This window comes from Drosophila yakuba, chromosome 3L (genome assembly GCF_016746365.2).
Source record: "Drosophila yakuba strain Tai18E2 chromosome 3L, Prin_Dyak_Tai18E2_2.1, whole genome shotgun sequence".
NCBI lineage: Eukaryota > Metazoa > Arthropoda > Insecta > Diptera > Drosophilidae > Drosophila > Drosophila yakuba.
The window spans coordinates 19,553,781-19,578,270 of NC_052529.2; the positions used below are offsets into that span (position 1 = coordinate 19,553,781).

Consider the following 24,490-nt stretch of genomic DNA (forward strand, 5'->3'; position numbering starts at 1 on the left):
CGAAACAATGTATATACTTTTACATTTACTAGTTACCTCTATATAAGTTTCGGCCCCGCACACACCTGTGCACTTACCTGCAGTTAGCTCTCACATTTTCATAAGCGTTGACGTGTGCTGTCACAGTGGGTCTAATTGTCATTATATAACCCGCCATATAACCCACCGTTGAAGTGCAGCAGCTACTAGAAAGTAAGCCGCTCAATTATCCACGATATTTGCATATTTAAGCGAACGAAAATGAGTTCGACTCGGATCTAAAGCGTTTTGAAAAAGTTTCCAACGCTGGGGCTCGAGCAAACAGTGTTTTTCCCACTTGACTCCATTGTCAAATTGGGTAATTGCAAAACAGATCCGAAATACGCACACACATAAATCGAAAAACAGTCGTAAAGAGGTGTAAATTTATATGCAAACGACCAAATCTCACACACACATCCAATCACAATCGCAAGCTAAACTCAAAATTGAAAAAACAAAATACTAAGATACGCAGAGAGCAAAGCTCGGCTCACGGAGAATGGAAAAAACAGCTGCTGCAACTTGCAGGAGAGCAGAGCGAGAAAATGAGAGAGCGAGTGGAGGAGGGAGAGGGACAGGCAGACCCTGCATTAAAAGCGTGTGCTGTGGCAAAAACAAAACATGAAAGATGGTCTTTGGGTTGGAAGGTCGAAGATTTAGTACCCTGTAAGCCGATATTTATACATTACATTTTAGCTGTTAAGATCTCATCTTGAGACAACTATTAAATTTATGTTTCTATAGGGATCACGTTGGATTTAATAAAACATACATCGCTAAATGGAATAAATATGTATAAATATAATGATTATTTTTAAGACACCAAAAATGAAGACCATTTGCAAAAACTGCGTAAACTGGTAGTTAGGATTTTGAATAGATAGTTTGGAAAAACGAAAACACCACAGCTAATTGCCGCCGAAATACCACCCCAGAATGTTATACAAAAGCGATCACCGATCGACAATACCCCTAGTAGAGGGTATATCGATTGTGGCTGCGCGTAGTCGGACGAACAATAAGCTGGGCTTACGTTACGCTCAGGTGACTCACGAACCGAGCGAACCGCACTAAACGAGCGCCGAAGGGCGAGCGGGGGCGCTTTACTGGCTGTGTTTTCTTATTGTTTTTCACTGCTGACGTCCATATGTGCCATATGGAGAGGCATGTGCGCAAGTGTGCGGCACTGCGGCCTGGTAGTTCTCTTGGCAGTTGGTCCCTGAAACTTGCTAGTTGGTAGTTAGTCGCTTGCGGCGGCCCGCTAACAAAATGGGCAGCGTAATGCCTCACTGGCTTCACTCCGACCCGCTCAGCGACTGAGCCAAGCGTTAAGCCCGATGACTGTATGGCTGAGTCCAAGTATCCGAGTATCGGAGTATCTGTATGTGTATTTCAGACAACAAACCATTTATATCCGGACCTGCGGCCTGTTTTGACTTTTCATTGAAACCTGCTGCTGCACAGAAAACAATTATCATATGCTTTTAATGACCACGACTAGATCCCAAAAGTCAACCAACAAGTCCGAGTCCATAACTATTGAATAAATCTACTAAACATGATGGATAAATATTCCCAAGTAACTAATGTTAATAACTTGGTCTAAATATGTTTCGCTTACAATGCATAACTTTTAAAGCTAGCTTTAAAGGTGTTAACTGCGTCCAGCCTCTTTTTTTAAAATACGTATTTTAAAACCGCAGGATGGGATGGTGTTCTTATTTATCGCTACCACAGTGCTCCCAATTTTTATAGTTTTAAAGCAAAGCATTACTACAATGGAGTGTTGCACCATTTTTAAACAAGGGGAGCCAATAATTCGAAATCCATTTGAAATCTGATCGTATCAAAACAAAAGTGACCTCGATTTTATCTCTCTGTACTGCGGACGCTGTCATAGCTGCGGCATCGTTAAAACTCGTAAGTCGTAAACATATGCACACATAAAACCAAAACTTTTGCCACAGTTGTTCCCTGCGAAGCCCCCGCCCCCGGTCCCTTGCTCCAAAAGCGGGCTGATATTAACGCATTAGGTACAAGGTACACAAACCCATTTGCCATACTCGTCTGGGCCGAGTCTCTGCTGTTATGAAACAATAAACAGCCGTCAACGATGATGACAGCCCCAAAGAAGCAAACACAACCAGGCCCTGCGAGGGTCGCCTCAGGTATTTCAACTAATCCAAGCCATCAGCAGGAGTCGCAGGTGCGACCAGAACGGGGAGAGGAAATCTTTAATTTGCAAGTAATTTATTTTCCCCGCGAAACAGTTGATATTAGTGGGTTTTATTTGTGCTCGGAGTCTTAACAGCTATTGTTGACAATTAACCTTTAGGGCAACGTTTTCTTGAATAATTACATGAAAATCAACATTTTCATAAATATTAAATAACGTTTCCCAGAATAGTTTCCATGGGATGCTGCTGCTTTTTAATTCCAATATCACTTTAACGATCTCCACGTTCAGATCCCTAGCAATCTTTAAATCTCCCCACTGCCCCGAGTATCTCACATATGAAACGCATTTTATATTTCCCTAGTAAGCCATCGCGAAAGCTTTGTCGTGTGTAGTTACTAACTATGCGATTACCTCGTTTGGCCCCCACCAAAACCCCCAATTCCCACACGTTGTGTGCGCTGCTCGCCTGACCTTAGGCATTTTGAACCCAATTTGTAAACAGACGAAGGGCGGGCAGATGGGAAGGAGAAACCTAAACAATATTCACAGCAACCCAGCCAAACCAACCAAGAGACCTTCAGTCCGCCCCAAAACAGAAAAGCCAGCAAAACGATTGCGAGAGCTTAGGTCCCCGCTACGATCCCCAGTATAGTATAGTATAGTAGTATATAGCCAACCGATTCCTACCTTCAACTTGCCGCTGGCGGGGCCATTGAATTGCTCATTCGGTCATGGCTACACGGCTTACTACTGCCTATACTATACTGTACAACCACTGCCACCGAATCGCCGGCATTTCGGGCTCATTAGAAAGTGAACGCAGGTCTGGCTGGGAGACAAAATGCGAGACAATGCGCCGGAGTCTCTGGAGCGCAGCTAATGAAGCCTGACAGGGCCGATATCGGGAAAGGGATCGGATCACGATCACGATCACGTCACATCACAATCGAGATTCCCTCGCCCCTGTCATTAGGAAGTTTCTCCATACACTGCAAGGGGTACTTAGAGTAGGCCTATTACTCCTGGATTTACTTTCACAGATGCTGTAAATCGATTCCAAGAAATCGTAATATCTGAGCAAATATATCTTTCTTTTTTCGGTATGGTTAGTACTTCATACTGTTTCCGGCTTTCTCAAATGAAGCTACCGGTAAATATAACATAGTTTTTATGAAAACTTTTTTTTCATAAAGAAATTTGTTTTCAAGATTTTGTAATAACACGATTTATCTATATGTTTCCAGTTATCACCAAATCATTTAATTGAAATCACATCACACCTTTCAAAATCGATCTACAAGAGTATACAAAGCTTCGATGTCCGGATTTTACCAAATTTATTTTTTGTCTTTTCATTCAATTAATTCAAAAGTATAGCGCACGAAGATGAGCCAGTGACGGATGATGGGATACAAATGAAAATGTTGAAAGAAAAACATGAAAGAGCAACAGCTGTGGCAGAAGGGGGGTACAAAAGATACAAAATTATGTTAGTGGGAAATTTTTGTGGTTTCATGAAGCCGAGTACTCACACTCATTGGCATCGGAATCGGAATCGGAATGGCCGCGACTTCACTTTCACTTGCACTTCGCCTTGCCCACCGCGCGTCACTTGTTGTGGTGCTGGCCATGAATGGAGGCAACAAAAAACAAACCAACAATTCCCCTTTCCACCTTTTGCACCACCACCCCCTGTTGTTCCCCCTCTCGATGGGCAGCCCAGTGGTTGAGTTTTTCTTTAATTTTGTGGAGCTGCTTCCACACCGCCACTGGCGCCTTCATCAATCAACGAGCGGCGGTTGTGAATCGCTCGCTGCTCAAGTGGCACATTGGGAAAGTTCGCCCACAAGGGTTCTGCGCTGCTCGGCTCGTTAGGCTCTAAATCACGTACCTCACGCCCACTGAAAAAAACCGCCCTCACTGCAACTGCAACATCAGCTGAGAGAAAATAATATAACCAAATAATAAATAATGTGACTGTACTCATCTATGATTATCAGTAGTAACTACTAGTAAAACACAATTAATTCGATTACATCGTAATACGATGACTAGGCTTCGAAAAATACTTTCTTCTTTAAATTTATATTATATTTTCTGCCGCACTGCGCATTTTCCTCGGTGTAGGAGTCTGTTTACTATTACCACTCTCGCGGCTTTTCATTGATTTTCATTTTGAATTTTTCTTCGGAAAATTCATGTTTACAAGCGATAAGCAGCTTATTATTATTACTTTTCGTCCGCCTATATGCCAATTGAATTTCCGAATTTTCATTTGTTTTCTCGCACTCTTCTCGAATCTTCATATCCCGCCCTTCTGTTGGCTCATCTTGTTTGTGCCTGAAATCGCTTGGAGAAGACAAATCTCGAGAGCTTTACATAATCCACACAAATGGTCATCATTATGCGAATTTCATTTGTTCATTTACTATTTCTGGATGGTTGGTGAATGTTTGGCTGCCTTTCTTCTGACTTCGTGGTATTCCACTTGATTTGATTGCTCGTTGCCTTTTTGAACAGAAGCTAATGAACTTGAAAGAGTTTTAAAATAGTGAATAGACTGCTGTTGGGTAATTCGGTAGAACCCGAGTTTCATAATTCTTGGAAGTGCTCGATTGTAATTATTCAATTTTAGTCTGTTGCTTCCATTGAATTTGCATATTATACAGGATATATTTTTAATAAAACAATTACTCGACCATATTGCTCAAGAATATTTAAACACACAAACCCGTTCTCTTGTAAACCTTTTCTATAATTACGAAATCGATCGCCAGATATGTTGTTTTCTTTTCACTCAATACCTCAGCCGAAGATCTTATTTCTCACATGTATAACAAGTAATTATGTACACATTGGATTTCCGATCCATGGGTCAATGGCTTTCCACCGATCGCTGGACTTCATCAGGTAGCTACTGCCTTTTTAAAACCCTTTCCAGGGTAAGTCAAATAAGAGGCCTGATTAATTCTATTGAAATTGCATTGCCAGGCTGCATTTCGTCAGTTTCAATTCAATGCAAATTACAGAGCCAACTGGAAACAACAATGCGTCTGCGAGCAAGTCTGAAATTTCTGCTTGAATTGGGCAACAGCAGCAAACAACAAAACGAAACAACAAGGGAAATCTAAGCATTTGATTCTTGGCTCAGCTTACACAGAAAGAAACACTGCTGACTTATGAACGCCACACGGGAATCTAATTATTTGCTGAATATTACTGAAATTTGATTTTTTAAAGGTTATCTAAATTTTAAAAATAATTTAATAAATATATGACAGAGAAAATTATATAGATAATTTACATTAAGATATTACAATATTTTTATCTTAAAGCCCATGAATGTTCAACTAAAATCCTGAACTGAAAATTTGTATCTTATTGTGCACGTACTCTCTGATAAAATGGGGGTGCCCGACTGGAAAAGGGGCGTGGCGGGTGCGGGCCGATTGGTAGGCATTCAAGAAGCGAGTAGCAACCGACTGAAAGAGCCGGCTCCAAGAAATTTGGCTCATACATAACTAGGACGACGGCGATGGAATCAGAAACAGCAACTGCTGCAAGAACTGGTTAACTTGGCTAGTTGCTTGGTGTGTGCCAACCGGCAACCGGCAACTTTCCGCCCGCCCCCTCTCCTTCCTCTGGCCCAGTAATGGCCCCTCCCCCTCTGCCGCCCACATGCATGACGTCAACTTCCCCAACTGGTTTCGCCTTTTAATTTAGATGCTTTCATGCGGCGATGCTCACCGGGTTTTTTGATTTCGGAACACCTCATCTGAATTTATTTACTTTTTTGCATTAGGCCTACAAACCCAGAAGCCTATAAAGTAGTGATGGAGAAGAGGGAGAAGGGGGGTTGCACTACCTGGGGATCCAGTTGAAAACGGGAAGTAATCGATTTGGTTTCTCATCTACATACAGAAAAATGCAGATTGCCTTCAAGCCTGTGTTAGCATGGCTAAAATTTCGATTCAAAGTTGCACACCTACTGTTCTAATAGTTTCTTCTCATTATTTAACCAGATAACCATCAATTATATTAAAGTTAATCTTCTGGAGAATACTTCTTGATAAAACCAAAAGAATTACTAAACCCCTTTACCGTGTACCTTAAATATCAGGTTGCTTTAAACGTGCACGTTTCTTTTTCGTTTATCAATCCACCAAAGTCTGGCATTCAATTAGCGCTGGACCAAAGCAAACTGAGTCGTCCAATGAACGTCGGAAAAAGTGGAAACGTCAGTGGTGTGGGTCACGTGGTCTAGGTAATCACTGTTCGGAGTAATCACCTTACGGAATAGGGCAGCCAGAGCACAGCTCAGCGACAATCCAACAATGGAGGTAAAGAAGTAAAAGTGAGAAAGTCGTTAAATAATCCCACGACTTTCAACTACTGGAAAAGTCTGCTGCAAGCCACAGTAGTATTTATAATGAGGGGCACGGGGGTAAGAGATTTGAGAATAATGATCCAGGTGGAGCCCGGAGGAAAGCGATATAAAGAGAAGAAATAATATACAAAAACACTTCCCATCGCATGGAGGGGAAACAGTTGTCAAACAGTAGATGCTATCTAGTAATCGGAATAATACCGAGACTCGTATTAAATAACCGCGTGTTATTCACAAGGAAACCCAAAACAAAATCAAAAGGGAGAAATGCAATTATTTTTAATTGAACTTTTTCATTGTTACCCATTCGGATATATCTTCAATTCAAAAAGGGAGACTGGGTGTCTCAGTTGCATACATTTCCTCTGCTGCAATTTGATTAGTGAGCCCCGCCTTAGTTTATATTTTTCACAGTAGGGAAACTGCTAGTAAAGTTGGTTTAAGCCGTAGGCCCTAAAACTACCAGAAATCCGTTTAAAATTTGTTTGTTATAAATTCAGATCTCAATCTTAAGATCAGATCAATCAGATCTTAATTTGCATATCTCTATGCATATGTACATATATGTACATATATGTACATATATACACTTATGTACATATGTTCACCCAAATAGGTACACATATGCAAAGTTTTAAAAGTCGAGATTCGAATATTGATCGCAAACAAAAAATTATGCAAGCTTCCGATGTTGGTTTATTTTGAACCATGCATTGTCTGGATATATATTAACAATTATCGTTTATTAAATATGTTTTGTAAAGCGCACCCACGATTAATTAGCCTTGATTGCGCTATTTAATTGTTATTCAAGATAATAAGCCATATCTAAAAATATAATCATGCAATAGGAAGTGGAAAAAACCTTAAAAGTCATGCTATAAAGAATCTCTAAAATAAATAAATCGTATAACCACGAAAGCTACATTTTTTTTTAATTTAATGTCTACTCATATTTTTATTTTTCTATACTAAACCGTTGAACTCAGTTCTATTACATTAAACAACATTTTCTTCTTCTCTGAACCGAGCTGTAACACCTGTGCTTATCTGGTCGATAACTGAACTAACCCGGATATTGTAAAGGCAGTTGGTCACTAACTACAAATGTTATTCTTTCGAGGGCACTATCATTGGATTAGATAATGTTGTCTGTGCCGCACAGAGCCATTGACGGTTATGTACATATAATCACGTGTTTATCGCTGGAATTTCCATGAGCGTGCCTTCGTCGTGGGAGTTCTGATGTTATATCGTACCATCCACCATCTACATAACACCAACCACCCACTGCTGGCCACTTCAGGCCGTGCAAAACAACATTATATATACCGTATGTATTTTGTGCACGAAAAATGCCAGAGTTCAAGGTTCGTGTGCTGCACAGACCACGCCACATAAATAGAAATTTTTGAGATTTTCTGGAAAGTTGGTTGAGCTTGAGGAATTTTGGGTTTATGTTTTCATTTGTTCACTTTTGCTGTGCGTGGCTTTACGTGATGTTCTAATTGAATATATTTTGTAATAATTAAATATCAATTTGTAATTATGTCTTAATATCTTCTTTGTCTTAATATTTAATACTCAAAATGCTGTAGTAACTGCTGCAACATGCAGTTTCTACAGTTGTTATGTTTGTTTCAAAACGAAACGGCGATTTAGTTTCCCTGTTATGTGTTATTTCAGCTTGCCGTTGTTATTCGCAAATTGTTTGTTATTTTTCCACTTTTAGAAAGCGGAATATTTTGCTTTATACCGCTGTCACCATCACCATGCGCCATCTATGCAGCTAACTGTGGAACTACGCCGCATTTGTTTGCGAACTATGTTGCATACTTTTTGGCAATTTCAAACAATTTCAGTAGCATAACGCCGAGCAAAATATTTGTGTTATTCAGAAACAAGGTCTTAAAAAAACTGCTTAAAAATAAAATTCAAAAAATGTGCAGGGAAACAAAAGTATTTCTCATACAAAGAGGCGAGAGGGCAAAAGTCGGAAAATCACTTGCATACTTCAGTGCGGCAAATTAACAACCGTTTCGTGGGCGATAGAGAGGGAGAAGGGGAGAGAAAGAGAGAGAGATGTACGCCCACGATGGGAAAACTTGGATGAGTTGTGTGGGCGTGGACGTGGGCGTTTAAAGGCGGTTTCGACCTTTTGTTGTTATCAAAAGCCATGGATATACCGCTTTCTCGTTGTTGTTTTTCCATTCGAGTGTGAGGCAATCGTCGTGTGTGGGCATTAGCCCATCAAAAATGCACTATTGATGGCACTGAAAAGGGGGACGGAGGAGTGGGCGTGGGCGGTGTCGGGGGCGTGGCTCGGATGCTGCGGAGCGGACCGAAATGCCATTGACTTTTTTCAGCTTTGAAAAGCTGTGAGAGAGAGATATAGAGAATGAGAGTAAGAAATAGCAATTGCGTCACAATTGTCCTCGGGAAAAACTAATCGAACCTTGAACTCTGGCCCTTTAGTAGCGAAAATCTGGTGAGTGGAAAAGGGGGGCAGCGTGGGCAGACAGAGCTCTTACAAGTGCAAAAAGGATAATACACTCGACAAAAAATTAAAGGATAACTTGGTAAGGACCCACCAGTCCTCGTAACAACTTTGAATAACATACACTTAAAAAATTTGTTTTTAAGTTCGACTTTTTTAGGATACAAAGGTTTATTTATAGAAAATACAAAAGTTGGTTTTACCTACTACCATTTCTATTGTTATATAAAGTTGCTAATATATATAATAGCTAAGAAAGACACAAATGTACATATATTATTTGTAAGGCATAAGGCACCAACATTATTTAACCAAAAGTGCGTAATATTACTGCGTTTCACTTTTATTTCCTTCCGAAATATGTCTCATAAATTTGCCAACTCACAGAAATCAAAGAAAGAATTCCGATAGACAAGGGCAACTTACCAGTAAATCTCATTGGAGGTAATCATATTGGTGGTCTTGTAATACTGGGCGGCAGTGTAGCTGCTCATTCTGCCGATGTGTTGTTGTTTTCTGGGGGTGGCGAATTGGGGGAACTTAAGCAGCTCCCACTAACTAATTCCCTAGTTAGTTGCTCCTCTTCAATTATGTATTAGGTAAATAAATTTAAGGCAGAATGTTCAGTGAAACGGAATCGTTTTTTTTTATATATGTTTTGTGTTTGGAACTAGGTTCTTGTGTGTGAGTGTGTTTTGTTTTTGGACGGTATACAAACACTTTGGCACCGATAAATATGAAGATGACGAAAAATCAATACGTCGAGGGTGAGGAATTTCGAATTTCACTTTGAAGTTCGTTTTTATATTTTTTTCCGCGATATATTTTTAATCGCCGTTGAGTGTAGATGGGTATATAAAATATATATATGTATATGATTTCAAGGGACGTTTTTGGGGATTTTTAAGCGGTGGCAGCGACGTCGACTGCGGTAGAGGCGGCAGACAGGCGAATACATACACGTACGCAAGGGGCGGGGGGCGTGGCGGTTGTTAAATTGCGAAAATTCTGCGGCACTTGTTTTGTATTGTTAAGTGGTGTTATTTATATTGTTTAAGCAGTCTGCGGGATACTCCCTACTAATTAGGTAATTTTAGACATTTTTGTTGGGTATAAATACTGCTAGGCGGAAAAGCGTCTGCGAAAAACTAACGTCGGCTAACTGACTGAAATGGAGTACTGAACTGGGTAAAATATTTCCATTACTGAAGGCGTCGACGGCAGCCAAAGCGGCTCCTTTACTCTCCGCTCGAGAAAAACGAGAGAGTGAGAGCCGAGAGAAAATGTAGAGAGTTTTCCAGACAGATGTCTTCTGCGGGTTGTTTTTTTTCTGTTCCTTCTGTTTTTCTCTCTCCTTTCCAAGGGGGTTGCAAAAATATTCGAAATGCAACTATGTGGTGTGAAAATGCAGCGAAAATGTAGCCCCAAAAATTATTGGCGCCCAACGTGGGGAATTCTCCACCCGCTACATTTTAATGAGCCTGAGAAAAGCCTGTTGGAAAACGCCTCGCAAATAGTTTTATGACGCAATTTAGTGAACATTCAAAATCATTCTAAAACGTCTATTAAAGTCCATTTCCGGAGAGCATAAAAGAGAGGGAGAAATTAAATTGGGGGCAGTCAAGAAGAGAGAGACGCGTGTCAAGAGAGGGTTGCAATTTACTAGCGGCTTTTGTTTAAATCGCAATAAAAAGAAAAAGCAAGCAAAACAAAGCAAAGCAACTTCCAGAAAGAAGTTCGAAAAATATGTTTTATGCAAATGCAACCGCCAGGATGTCCTCAAATATTCCCCTTCGTGCATATCCTTGCAAAATGCCAATAACAACGGAAATTTACCGACATCAACCCCTTTTTGCTGATGAGAGAGCCGACAAGAAGAGAGTTATAAATCGAGAGCGCACGGCATTGCCATGCCAAAGTCCTAAGAAAATGCACTGGTCAAAATTGGGGTCTGAAAGGAATCACTTAGGCTGCATAATAATTCTAAAAATTATTTTTAAATTTATTGAAAACAATATTTACCAAAGATAGAATGTAATAAGCAGTGATCACAAAGAACTACGCGTCTTCAAGTCCAGAATATATTATAATAGGGTTTTCTTTTAACTTTTTGATGAACTCAAAAGCAAACGCTAGTATTAATGGCAATAATGCCATATAGTCTGTGAGAAACTTTTCCCTAACCCAGTTCATCAACTCTTATTAAGTTATAAAGTGGGTAATCGTACTGAGCCAAATAATTGAGGTGATTACCATAGTTACCATAGTTTGGATTGTTTGACAATAGGTAGTATCACCCCGAGGTCACCCGACAACATCGTTACCAATGAAACTCGAACTCGAATCCCAGGCGCAGACACAGTTCCCATATGGTTTGTGCCCATGATTAGAGAAGTGCAGCATAAAAACCCAGAAAAGTGATAGCTTCCAACTGCACCACCCTTCTCCATCCGGAACTGGAAATTCCCGTCCATATGTCCATATTTATTTTGCGTGTCTGGTGCGTGCTCAGGTCTCGCTGCCTTCTCCGTGGGGAAGCTAGCAGTGGGTTCAGTGGGTTCGGCGGTTCGGTGGCACTTTCTATGGCCCCGTTGCATGCAACCTAATGCAGTCTAACCCACACAAAGGTCTCTTTCTCCCAGCTCTTTCTACAAACCCCTTCTTCCCGCCATTTCTTCACTGCTGCACAAAATCAACAGCGCCTTCAACTTTATTTCTTGGGCGCAGTTTTCAAATTCAGCCCGGGCAATAAAGTATTTAATAATCAACAACAGCAGCGCCAACAACATCGACAGCGGGTAATTGCAAACTGCATTTGTTAGTTACACTGTGAAAAAAATTGTCTGATACTAACATTTCACAGTATATTTGCTGTGGTAACTAAAATAGGATTTTGGTTTAAAAAGCAATGTAAAGGTTATTGATAATTTACAAATGAAACTTACTACCAAAAGTAGTATGTAAGTTTTTCCTCAGTGATGCCGCCACCCAGTGATCCCACTTCGTGCCTTTTATTGTGTGAACAGAAATCAACTTGGAAAGAAGTTCAAAACTATGAATGGCTTCTCAAGACACGAATATTTCACCAAGCTGCAACGAGGGGCCTGCGGGGAATGTTGGTGAAAAGGGGGGAAGTCATTCTCGATGCACAAAAGGAGCAGAAGGCGGGGTGTTAGTGTGGGAGCTATTTGCCCTCGGGTCCACGCCCATCGAATTGGGTCAACTGACAATGAATCGCATCAAAAATGCAACTGCCAACGAGGATATCAAAAAAAAAAAAAAAGAATACAATTTTCCGACAGATAAGAAGGAAAAGTTTTAATCCCACCCCACCCACTAGACCAGTGCCCCACCTAAAACCAACGAAAACAAACAAAAGCTGAAGTTCCGAGGATGATCCCCTTCATCTTCATCCACAACTTATAAAGAATAAACAGAAAAGAGCAGCCACAATAATTTCACATTCTTTTTTTATCATTCTCCAAATGGAAATGAAACGCGGAAAAGATGAAGATGATGACGATGAACATGAAGAGGGACTACTGCGCGAAAGGAAAGACCAACTTCGAGATGCTCGAGATGAATTAAGCGCAATGGCAACAAAAGATTTTCCCTCTTGGCTGTCATAATATTGAAAGAACGCCCAGGGCTGTTGGGAGCAGTCGGAGGCGGTGGACATATATCACGTCGAGGGAATGTACTAGGGAACTTGTGGAACGAACTAGTCCGAAATGAAGTTCCAGAAAGATGACAAGTTATTAGCGAGGCGTGTGTTTACTATTCGAACTGCACGTTGAGGAGCAAGTTTTAAGCCTTATTAGCTTCCTGTCAGATATATCAGCATATAAATCAATGATCATGATGAGATAGGATTACAATAACTCAGGTTAATAGGGGAATCTATAAAAGTTATCTTTTAAAGTGCAAGTTTTGATTTGAAGCAACTAATACATTATTTTAAATCGGTATCAAGAACAAACACACGTACAAAATGTTCCCATTCGTTTAATTTAACACCTTACCAAATTAGTGAGGCTATAAACAAGGCCCTAATAAATTCATGAAAATAAGATGCAGAACGCTCTGGTTAAAAGTACACACATAACGCAGCCAAGAGCGAAATATATAAAAACTAATTATTAAAATGCTTGGCTACATTTTTAGACGAATTGGAGCAGTGACCGTCCCAACTGCATACTTATATACGAATGTATATTCAACATGTGCAACATGCTACATCATTCTATACATATCATACCCCTCATATCGTTGCTTCTGTTGCAAAAAGAAAAAGAATCCAAAAAGAAGAGAAAATGTCAGCAAACGCTAAAGAGCACTCCATGTACCCACGACACATCATGCAGATGAACTGGAGGAGAGAAAATGAGACTTGTTGGGATGGAAAGGAGAGGGCAGGGAAACATCATGGGGAACACGATGCATAACATCATTGGGGTGGCGCATGGTAACACATAAAGTCAGCGAGCAAAAAATAATAAACATTGAGTCAATGAATTCGGGAATACCCTAACTAGAGTTGAAATATTGGATTTTATTCGCGTTTGAACCTAGAATCGAACAACGCTAAAATACATATCTTACAGTAAGACACAAAAAATTCATTATTACTTTGCTTTGGAAAATACTTCCATTCCCCTGTAAGTCTTACATGGCGTGCATTTTACGCAATCATATACAGTTCCTGATTCACACTGGTGTCAAGTTTCACAAAGGAAACGACATCGTGGGGGATATAATGGGACTATTCAAAGGGTTTATGGGTTGATCCCTGGATCAGGACACGGAAACGGACATGATAGAGCAATTTATCGCTTGCGTAAGCAGGAAGTTAGTCTTGTATAAGAAGGAAGAGTTGGCGATACATGATTCTTAATACTTGAAAGGAGTTATTGACGAATCCATTGAATCCAATAGATAGATACCTTCTGGTATACATATTCCAGTTTGCTTGGCTGACATACTGAGCATCGGATTCCACATACCCCACCAGAGATCTTGACATGGTGAAAAGGGAACGCGGGTGCTTAGCCTTAGAAGCTGAACAAAAACAAACAGAAATGCTGTTACAGAAGTGCCCAAGTGGCAGGCGCTGGCATCCTCCACGGCGCTTGCAACATTCAGGACGCCACCCCTCCAGACACCCACTTCATCCTCCGTGAGGACAAAGAATGCATGCCAGCGAACTCGCTCATCAGTCAGTCGGTGGAAACTCCCTTTGCTCCCCAACGGCGGTTCTTCACAGTGGCGCAGCAAAATACCTACGCAGTGGGGTTTCAAAGAAAAGTTCTTCGCGTGAGGATCAAAGCCTTAGCTTTGATATTCTTAAGTAATGAGGATGGATCACACTTCTAATTGGTAACAAAAAAAGTGGAGTTACCCTTCTCACATTGTGTTCTATCAGTTGAAAGTGGGTCTGTTCACAGTGGGATCACAGAGATCATCTCACCTACGTTCTATGAAATCGTTAAATCCGTGATCACCAGAATCTGCTTTTGATGGCCAATTAATGCGGTCCATTTTACATAAGTAGCGAGTTCTAACCTCTCAAGAACCAAACCCGTCGGTCCACACCCCTGATTGTTGATGCAAACGAATTGCGACCAACGGCAGGACAAAGGTTAGGGTATGAGGAAGGTATAAGGATGTTGACTGCACAGGACGATGACGTAGGGAGCCCGCGGAAAAAGTGTGCTGGGATTTGCTCCCTTTTGGCATAGTCTCACATCATCGCAAGATTGCAGGGCGGAGGTTTTCGAGGATGCATCTGAATGCAAGATGAGAATGAGAGGCGAGAGCGATGTGTGTGTGTTCGTTAAATTGAAATGTGAAAATGGGACCAGAGAGTTGCTCCACCATCCCCTGCATCCCCGCCATCCACAATTTGTAATTCTGTCAGTGTGTGCGTGTCGTTGTATGTGGTGGAATATTTTTTCAGTTTGTTAAACTCTATTTTTAGAGCTCTCGACGGCCATGAGAAGGAAAATTCAGCCTCACGAGTGTGTGTGGGGGCGCTTGCTGGCTTAGTTACCCTCAGTTCCCAATGCTTTACTTTTCAATTGGTCGGGTAGGCATGTTAATGCGCCAAACACGAATTTTTAAATCCAAGTTGGAGTTAGTAAAACACCCGAAAATAAGACGGGAAGAGCCTGCGATATTTCCCAAGATTCAAAATATAAAATAACAATCTGCAATTTGTCATGCGATGGGTTGGGTGTTAATTAAGTGTGGCAATTACGGGGGTGGGTGCTCCTATACATATTTCCAGACTTGCAGGTCGTAGACGCCGTGGCAATTAACGGTAACTCAATTTTCACCTGTCGGATCCCCCACCCTCCCCTTTTATTTATTTTTATATGTATATAAATGGCTTCAGGTGTAGGAGAAATCCGGCAGCGAATGAATATATATTGAGCGAACATTTGTTTGCCTTCCCACGGCAAAAGTGGAGGCTAATAACGACCATCGATGTATTGACACGATGATGATGGCAGTGATGATTGCCAGTTGCACGGTCTCAAATGGGTAATGCAATCCGCTAATGCAGCTCTCGAAGCGTTTAACACAAAACAGAAATCGAATACGAGAGCAACTTATTAAAAACAGTCACAGGCGCAAAATGAAACTCGGCAATCAATACGCAAGTGATGCCAAGGAATCGAACCTCTCATGCCCTGCCTTTTATTTTAATTAGTTGAATAACTTAGGAAATCATTTATAAATACAATAAATAAAAAGGAACGGGCAACAAATACCATTTCATGGTATTGGATTTCTGAGGCAACACAAAGAACAAATATTGTTTGTCAGAAAGAAACTAAAGATATTTTGATTCCCCGCGATTTAATCTTATAAGCTCTAGTAATACGATCTGATCTATCCCCCATCAGAGTGCCAAAGCTTCTTGGCCACTTCAGGGTATCTGGCGACAGGTAACTGGTTGTCAGTCAACACACCTGCCCCTCCGGGCGTCCCCCCTCCCCTTGCAGTCACTCCAATCCACTCTACACTCTCCGCAATGGCGATCGCGGACCATGACGAGGCTGCTGACAATCGATTAATGGCACATATAAATGGCTATCTTCTGGTTGGTTAGTTGCTAACCAGCTCAGCATCAGCGTTTGGTTGTCGAGGCGCAGAGAAAAGTGTAGCCCACAAATTGAGGCCAATATATTATAAATGGTACTTTATACCTAAATTAATTTTAAATGGGTGAATAGTATTTTAAAAGTGCTCCTTCTAATTAAATGTAATACATTTCTCCTCCTTCTCCTTCTAATCATATCGTTTTGTGCCACAACTAACATAGATGTGCCTTATTTTTCACAGTGCAATAACCAGTGGCCAGGTCTCTAGTGGTCAGTTCGCCTTACAAAAATAAATATTCAATTTGCATGTGTCTCTCATTTTCGACTCGTTTTCGTTTTCATTTTACGTTTTTGGCTCGCTACTACGCTGTTTTTTCCCCTTCGATGAATGGAATGGAATCAACATAAGCAGCATTTAAAAACACGAAATTATTATACATTGTGGGCGTTCGGCCGAGTGCGTTCAACGGCGCCGCTGCGACGCTCCATTGGGTCACCAATAAAATTAATAAAACTAAAAAAAATAATAATGATAAACAAAAGCAGCGCCAATCTTCTGGCGTCTGCACCAATGCGTCCATTGACGTTGGCGATCGGGCTGCGCAGACAATGGAATAGTAAGGTCAAGAAATGCCAGCCGTTTTATATTGGGGGGCAGAAGGGCCTGGGGGCTCTGGTTTTCAGATGACTGATGAGCAAGACAAAAGTGAGTTCGAAGAAACGCAAACGAAAATCCCACAAAAATTCATATAAATCGCAATGAATTTGTATGATGGCTTTTTGGTGTTGGTTCTGCAGGCGCCTGCCTACACAAACAAATGCAGCACAACAGCTCAGACAGTTTGCCCTCTTTTTGGCATTTTAGTAGCCAAAAATTAGACAAATTTATGCGTACCTTAATTTTAAAATCTTTAAATTTAAGGGTAAGGAAAAAAAACCTTTAAATGTTTAAAATATATTTATTGAAGTATTCCAGGTCGAGAGAACTGCATATCAAGAAGTAGATATAATAGATATCAAGATGGTACATATTATAATAATAGAATAATATAAAATAATATAATGTAATTATACCTTTGTTTAAAATTTGTATACAGTTATGATACATCAATACATCCCTTTAATATCACTTTAAATATATTTACTAATTTGTATATTGTTAGTCAAATGGTTGGACAACACTGAAACGCATCGACCCACAGCTGTTGAATTTTTGAGCTTTTAATTTGTCTTGAAAAGCAACAAATAAAATTTGAATATTAAGCCCAAGGAAGAGGAAGCGAGTGCGCTGCACTCTGGCAAATAAAAGAGGGGGAAACGGGGGAAAATTAAGCAACAACGCATTTTCTTGGCACTCGCATTTTTGGGGCATGCCTGAAAGGGGGTCGCAGGGGCCCAAGTACGCTACTCAACCATGGCGATGAAAGGCAACCGAAAGACAGAGGGGGATCTCCCCAAATTTGGGTCAATGTACACAAAATACACGTTCACGCCTAGAGAACGAAAGAAACAGAATAGTTTTCAATATTTTTCCTAGATGGTTTCATTTAATTTTACAACATTAATATGTCAAAAACTTTGGGTTGAAGTGCCAAAGTCGCTGCATTTAATTATTCCTATTTCTGAAAAATTCCCCTCATTTGTTTTCCCCCACTTTGCTGATTTCTTTACGACTCCAGGCAGTGTTAATTGATTGAACGCGGGCACGATTGGTGACCTCCAAAGTGGGTGGATGGGGTTGGCTTCTTGCCCTGGGGATGCAACCACAACCGGAAGTTGTCTGCCAGTTTAGCAGGCGAAAATGTATTTTATTTTAAGATAAGTGAGTCAAAGCACTAAAACCAGAGCAGAGATAAGTGTGGAGTGGAGTGCAGATAAGCAGATGAAAGATGTCGCCCTAGACGTTTTGAAAGACTCTGTCTTGGAACGACCACCCAGTACCATCATCATAGATAAGACAGGGGACTCAAGGGCTTCACGACATGGTGATGAAAGTTTATTGGGGTGGAAACAACAATATAGTTACATAGTAAAAGCCTCTAATGGTTTGTTTCAATGGTTATTACCTTTTAAAATTGTTGGAGGTAAACGGTTATTCAGCAACCATAAAATCGTATTATTTAATAACTAATAACAATTTTACATTAATGAACCAAAAACCATTTAATAACATATATAGACATCAACTTAAAATCATTAGCTATTCATTCATTTTTCAAAAAATTAAAACGAAATAAAATTTATTTATGATTGCTATATTACAACCTCATTCTGCATACATTAGTTTTTATTCGTATTTCTGTTAGCCTTTAAAGGAAATCCGTTCGATTGTTTATGGCCTTCGATGGATTTCAAACTCGTTCTTGATGAGGTTTGTTAACTTTTTTTGCAACAATAAAAGCTAGTAACAATTGGTCTTAGTCTCAAAATTAAAATTAGTCATTGGCTGTATAAGTTACACAACACAGCTGCAAGCATCAATCATCATGATTTTACTGGGTAGAACTATTTTAATGAAGCATTAATTGATTTTCGAACGTGTTACAAATTTTAATGGGATACAAACAAGGGATTGTCATTAACAATAAAATTATTCACAGGTGACTTTCGTAGGATAGCTAAACTGCTTAAACCGATGTGTAAATTGTATAAATTGCATAAGAAATTTATTTTAGATATTAACGCACCGATAAGTAGTTAAAATAGAGTTATCAAGTATAACTTTTCCCATGCAATCGTGTTCTCACACCGAAATCAACCATGTAGAACCATTCCCCCAAAATTGGAGCTATTCCTATAGACACGATTAGAGTAGCTGATCATTATTGTCAGCGCAACTTCCTTCAGTCAGCGAGACAAAAGCGAGTCCCACAGTTTGTGTTTTTTGACCATTATAGTTTGTAGTTCGAATCACTGGCACACCATGATGGCCATTTTTGGGGCGCATGCGCAGCCGTCAGAACCGAGCAAAAATTACTAGAAGATGGCCAAGACCGGGACTTATAGCCATGTAAAGCGTACTGGGCCGCTGTCAATGCCAAACACGATTGACAAGCCACTGGAGCAATAAGAGTTCGTCTTGGCATTTTGGATTTGGAATTGGTAGCGAGTTCCGCTGAATAGGGAAAATCGACTCGGAAGTTGTCACTTTAGGCAGGGACAACCACATGAGCGCATGTCTCATCAATCATTGTATCTTAGTATCTGCGTAACGAGCTGCGCGAGTTGTGTACAAATACAAATACAAATAAAAAGGAAAAGGAAAAAGTACGTAACATATGCAAAAGACTAAATCCAGAGGACGCCCTCTAATTGATTACATGGTTCGGTTGGAAACTAATCCCCCAAAGACTTTAAGCCAACTGGAATTTTTCGCAAGCGCTTTTTTCAGCTGTGACTTGACAGTTTAGTTGGAACACATGAGACTGGACCGTTTGGCAATGACATTGTTTATTAAACATTTCATATAAATGATTTTAATTATTGTTCTTTTGTGCTTCGGCTGGCCAGCGCGTCGATGATCTCACTTTTCGATTGAAAACCGAGAAATTCGTTTTCGCTTATTGCATGCATTATAAATGGTCTAGTCTGGAGCACCGACACATGGTTCCCCCAACTATCCAGATGTGTTCGAGGATCACTGGAATAACCCAGAAAAGCGATCAAGTTAATTGTGTTAATTTTCAACCGAGAACTTTGGGAGCAAAGTTATGGTATCTAAACACTTCCTCATCTGAAATAATTGACAGAAATTACTGGTGATGGGTAAATACTTTGTCATAATAATTAAAATAGCTAAAGAGAATTGTATTCAATTTGTGTTTAATCAACATAAATTCATAAATGGTTAGGCGTTTAATGGAAAAACTAGTTTATAAGCTACGTATATTCAAGAATTACATATTACCTTTTAGAAGGCATTATAACGAAAAACAAAAACCAGAAACAGGGTTTACAAAAACAAGGAGGAAGTTAAATAAACCGCAACTTAAATTTCTGTACATTTTAAAAAGTTTTTTCTGGACTTTAGCCCTAAGAATAGTAATCGATAATTTCCATCTGGAAATCAAAGTCACAATACAAACCACAATAAATATTTCGCACCCATAAGAAGAACACGGAAAAGTAGAAGTACCGCCTTTACTCAATTGGTTTTATGGGTTAACACCAAAAAACGTAGCCGCAATTAAGAAACCATCTGGATCTGTGATAGAAACCAACTCTACAAAGGGAATCACTTAAAAATCAGCATGTTATTAATGCAATTAGTATCTCATCTCCAACTCCACCCTCTTCTCAATGTAGTTCCCATCTGCTGGTGCATTTAGATCATCCAACCCCCATCTTGCATGTCCATTTGGCGTATCTTTTAATTAAAACAAAAGTTTTGCTCTCAAACCTCAAAGATTTTCGCAGCACGCATGGCTCCCATTTTGACCATCAAACTTCCAGTCCCCTCGTACCCCCCTCAACTACGCCCCTTTTGTAATAAGGCAACCGCAGTCTTCACTCCAAATGTTGCATGCAAATGAAACAGAAGAGTAGTAGTGGCAAGAAGGCCAGAGAACTACTTCACCTACTAAATCTACAGAATACAGTACACACTCATTAAGTAGTCGGAAAACGTTATCCCATCCACCTCCTCTTGACCACCCCACCCCCTGAAACCTATCCCCCTACCCCACCTCTCCCTCATGACCATTTAAAAGGGGGGCGTACGAAATTAATAGACTCTCCACTACACTCGCTTAATTATCGCAAAGAGACCCAGAGCAAAGTCGAAAGCACTTTTCAAATGGGCAAGTGTTTTCCACCCCCCTTTTCCACATTTCCCATTTTTCTGTGGTGCGTGTGTCTGCTTTATTAGATGATGATAACTGGCTAATGAGTTGAACTCTGCGGCAAGCTAAACCACGACATTGTGACTACACTGTTAAATAATACAATTATTTTGCACTTTATCTGTTACGAGCGTTTTTTATATCAATGGAACATAGATATTTACAAAGATCAAGATAAATATTTCTCTGCCAAACGAAGACAAGTACATTCATTTAAATTGGTTTATTTATTTGTTTATATTGATGATAATACGTAAAATACATTATTGTTGAGTCACAAACACTTTAAATACACCTAAGAAAAGTTTTCATTTTTCACAGCGTACTTTGAGTGGAGTGTGTATGGCCAAGTGAAGAAGTTTACCCAGAGAGAAGAAACAACCACGGAGCAGCGGAACCTTACTCATAAGACAAAGAGCTGCCCGCACATTTTCAACAACATCTCTGATCTTGAGTTTAATGTATCATCGTGACATACTCTTTCCCATAATAAAAGATGATATACCAACTGGGTGCGTGCAGCTTATCTTGTGCAACTAATCTAGAAGTGGATCTAAGCCTTGGTAAGCATTTCCACATTACATTTAGATTTGCTAATTGAAAGGTAAGAATGGAGGTACAAATGGGTAAACTTACCTAACAGATAGAGGACGTTTGATGAAACAGTTTAATGTTTCTGTTGCTTGTCCTGATTTACTTATGCCTTATTAACTAACCCACTTAATATCTTTATTCAAATTAAAGAGCTCTTAAATCTGATTGTGTATGATACATATGTATGATTGTGAAACAAAACTATGCGATTAGACGATATCTAGAGTGATTATAAAACACGTAAAATGGAATAAACAATCGTTTTTCTTTATAGTAGCAGTACAAAGAGTATCTGCAACTTCGATGAACGCCAGTGAAAAGTTTCTGGTGTTTTGTGTTTAAATGTTTTGGCGAAGGTGAGCTGCAAAAACCGAGAAATAAAATATACACAGAAAACGCAAAGCGAATAATTGGAAGAGCCCACGATTCTTCTAGCAGACCTTAGAGGCCAAGAAGCCCCGAAAATAAAGAAAACAGTTAAAAGATAACTGCGCTTTATTTGCGCCCACTTTGTATATGTATTTATATGTATGTGTACATATATAGAAAAATATCTGTATTTAAAAGATTGTCTGCGGTGGGGCATGACCGCATGCAAAGCAAAGTCAGGTACGAATACTGAGATACTTCCAACTTTATTCGGCTGTCAATGGCAAATGCCAGCCGTATGGTTTATAATATTTCTTTGCTTGTTTGCCCGAGCATTTGGCGGGTTAATCTCCCCAGGAAAGACCCCAAATAAGCGATCGAAACTCGGTCTTAACATTGAATTTTCTTGAGACTGCTCCTATCGCCCGAAGTAGCACTCACATTAGTTATCAGCAAGGGAAACACGGGCGATAGAACTAAACAAATAGAGAATTCTGGTCGATCGATAAGCGGAGAGCAACTGTAGTTCTAACAGCAGAACTGACTCATTCAATTTGGCAACGAAAAAAATACAACATTATCTAGTGTTCTGGCACAGATAAGCATGCGTTTTTTAAGTACGGAAATACCAATCGGCAACGCGCACTTAATATTGCGACCGCGTCTGTGTCGATTAGCCCACAGGTAGCCGGGAGTGCAAAAAGGGGTTGCAAAAACCAGAAGTCGCACTCGGACTTGTCAGCCTGCAGCTGCAAAGGTGGCAAGGACAAGGACAAGGGGACCAATGTATGTGACTCAACCAGAAGTTGACTCAACAGCGACACCCGGGGGCAAGGAAGCATTGGGGTCGGGGGTCACGGAAATGCAGCCAAAAATGGCGATCCCAAAAAATCAAATATGTTTGTGGTTCTGCTAAAGTGCTAAAGAAGATATGATTCTTCGGCGTTGAAACTCAAAAAATGCGTAGATTAAATTATGATATAAATAAAAACGTACAAAGACACATCGAAGGCCTTGACATGAATCTTGAAAGCGTAATGCGCTCAGATAAGAGCTTTTAACGCAGATTATATAGGGGAACTGAACGATTTTAAATATATTGTTCCAAAATGTAAAAAATTTAAAGATGATTACTATATCTGACTGATTATATTACTTAATGGAATGTTTTGGCAAGCAGTAAACGGGGAAATATGCAAATAAAACTTAATATTTTAACCAGTATTTAGCTAAGAATTGTACAAATTCTACAAACTGGTGGTTGGCAAATTAAAAACATTATGGAACAAATTCTCTTGAAATATGTAATTGAAATCAAAGTGCTGAGAACAGCAAATATTCTGGCACCCTAAATACATCGAAAACGATTTTGCAACCGCTAATAAGAATTCCACATTTTCCTATTGGAAGATCCCATACTCTGAATGCCCAATAGGAAAAGCTACATGCCTTGAATTCACCCTTATAAAATATATATCAAGTTTTGAGATGGTATGGTTATCATAGTGAGGCACTTACTTATCATCGAGATCGACGGGCAGTCGCTTGAGCTCCGACATATCCAGCTCCAGCCGTAGATTGGACACTTCACAAAGCAGCCGATCGCGCTCCAGACTCAGCTCCTTGATTTTGGAGTGCAGGGCATTGTTCTCCCTGAGCAGCTCGTCCACATTGTAGGGGATCGCATGGAGATGGTGATGGGGCATCGCGATGGAGAGGGGCAGGGGCAGGGAAACGGTTCCAGGAAGGGCAACACCCCCACCGGATGCGCCTGCCCCTCCGCCTGGGTTTTCCACAAACATCATGGAACTAGCCATCAGAAGGGACTGCGTGGTCTGATGGAGCAGCAATTCCTGATCGCCATCCGAGTTCTGGGAGAGATTCTTCAGATCGGCCTCGGACATATTTTGTTTATAACCTCTGCGGGGATCGACTGCACTCCTATTTGATATGCTTTTGTGGCCAAAACATTATAGCCCCGCCACGCACACGCACTCGCGCGAATGAGGAGATGTGGAGGAGGGGTGATAAAACAGCGAAACAGGCAGAACCACTTTGAATCTCACAATAAAGAACTGAAAATGCAGCTTGCGGCGAGTTGAATACTTCACTCGTATTGTAATTGAATGACCTTGGTATATTATTCTCTGCCTCTGGAGCGGAGCCAGCACACACTACAAATCGCGAGCAACAGTTGGTGCGGATCGGAGGGAGATTACGGATATTCTCGGAATTACGGATTTTCAATTCACGCGCGACGAACAAACACAACGCGCTTCTCGTTCGACGTTTGGAAACAGTGTGGCCGTGCTGGGGGCGCCGCGGCATACCGGCAGTGGGACCGTAGAGCGCGCCAATCGAAATACCCTTTCGTGCTCATACTTAATATACCGCATCAAATGGGACATTCGAAAACGACCGTTTGATTTTAAACTTTTAGTTTTTATACATTTCTTAAGAGGTGCATAAAAAGCTTTTAAGTATCTTAAGGTAATC

At 40.3% G+C, this 24,490-nt stretch overlaps 1 protein-coding gene across 2 annotated transcripts in view; it reads right to left on the bottom strand.

Annotated features, from left to right (window-relative positions):
• Positions 1-24,293, bottom strand: part of LOC26535012 (IQ motif and SEC7 domain-containing protein 1) — a 41,051-nt gene extending 16,758 nt beyond the window's left edge. Inside the window, exon 1 of one of the 2 annotated variants that reach the window (XM_039373750.1) lies at positions 23,513-24,293. In XM_039373750.1, the coding sequence (XP_039229684.1) occupies positions 23,513-23,898 (386 nt within the window). In that variant the 5' untranslated portion in view covers positions 23,899-24,293. Of the gene's footprint in view, positions 1-9,510; positions 10,294-23,512 lie in introns of those variants that run through there. The other variant, XM_039373754.2, reaches the window with a different exon arrangement.
• Between the last annotated feature and the right edge of the window lie 197 nt (positions 24,294-24,490).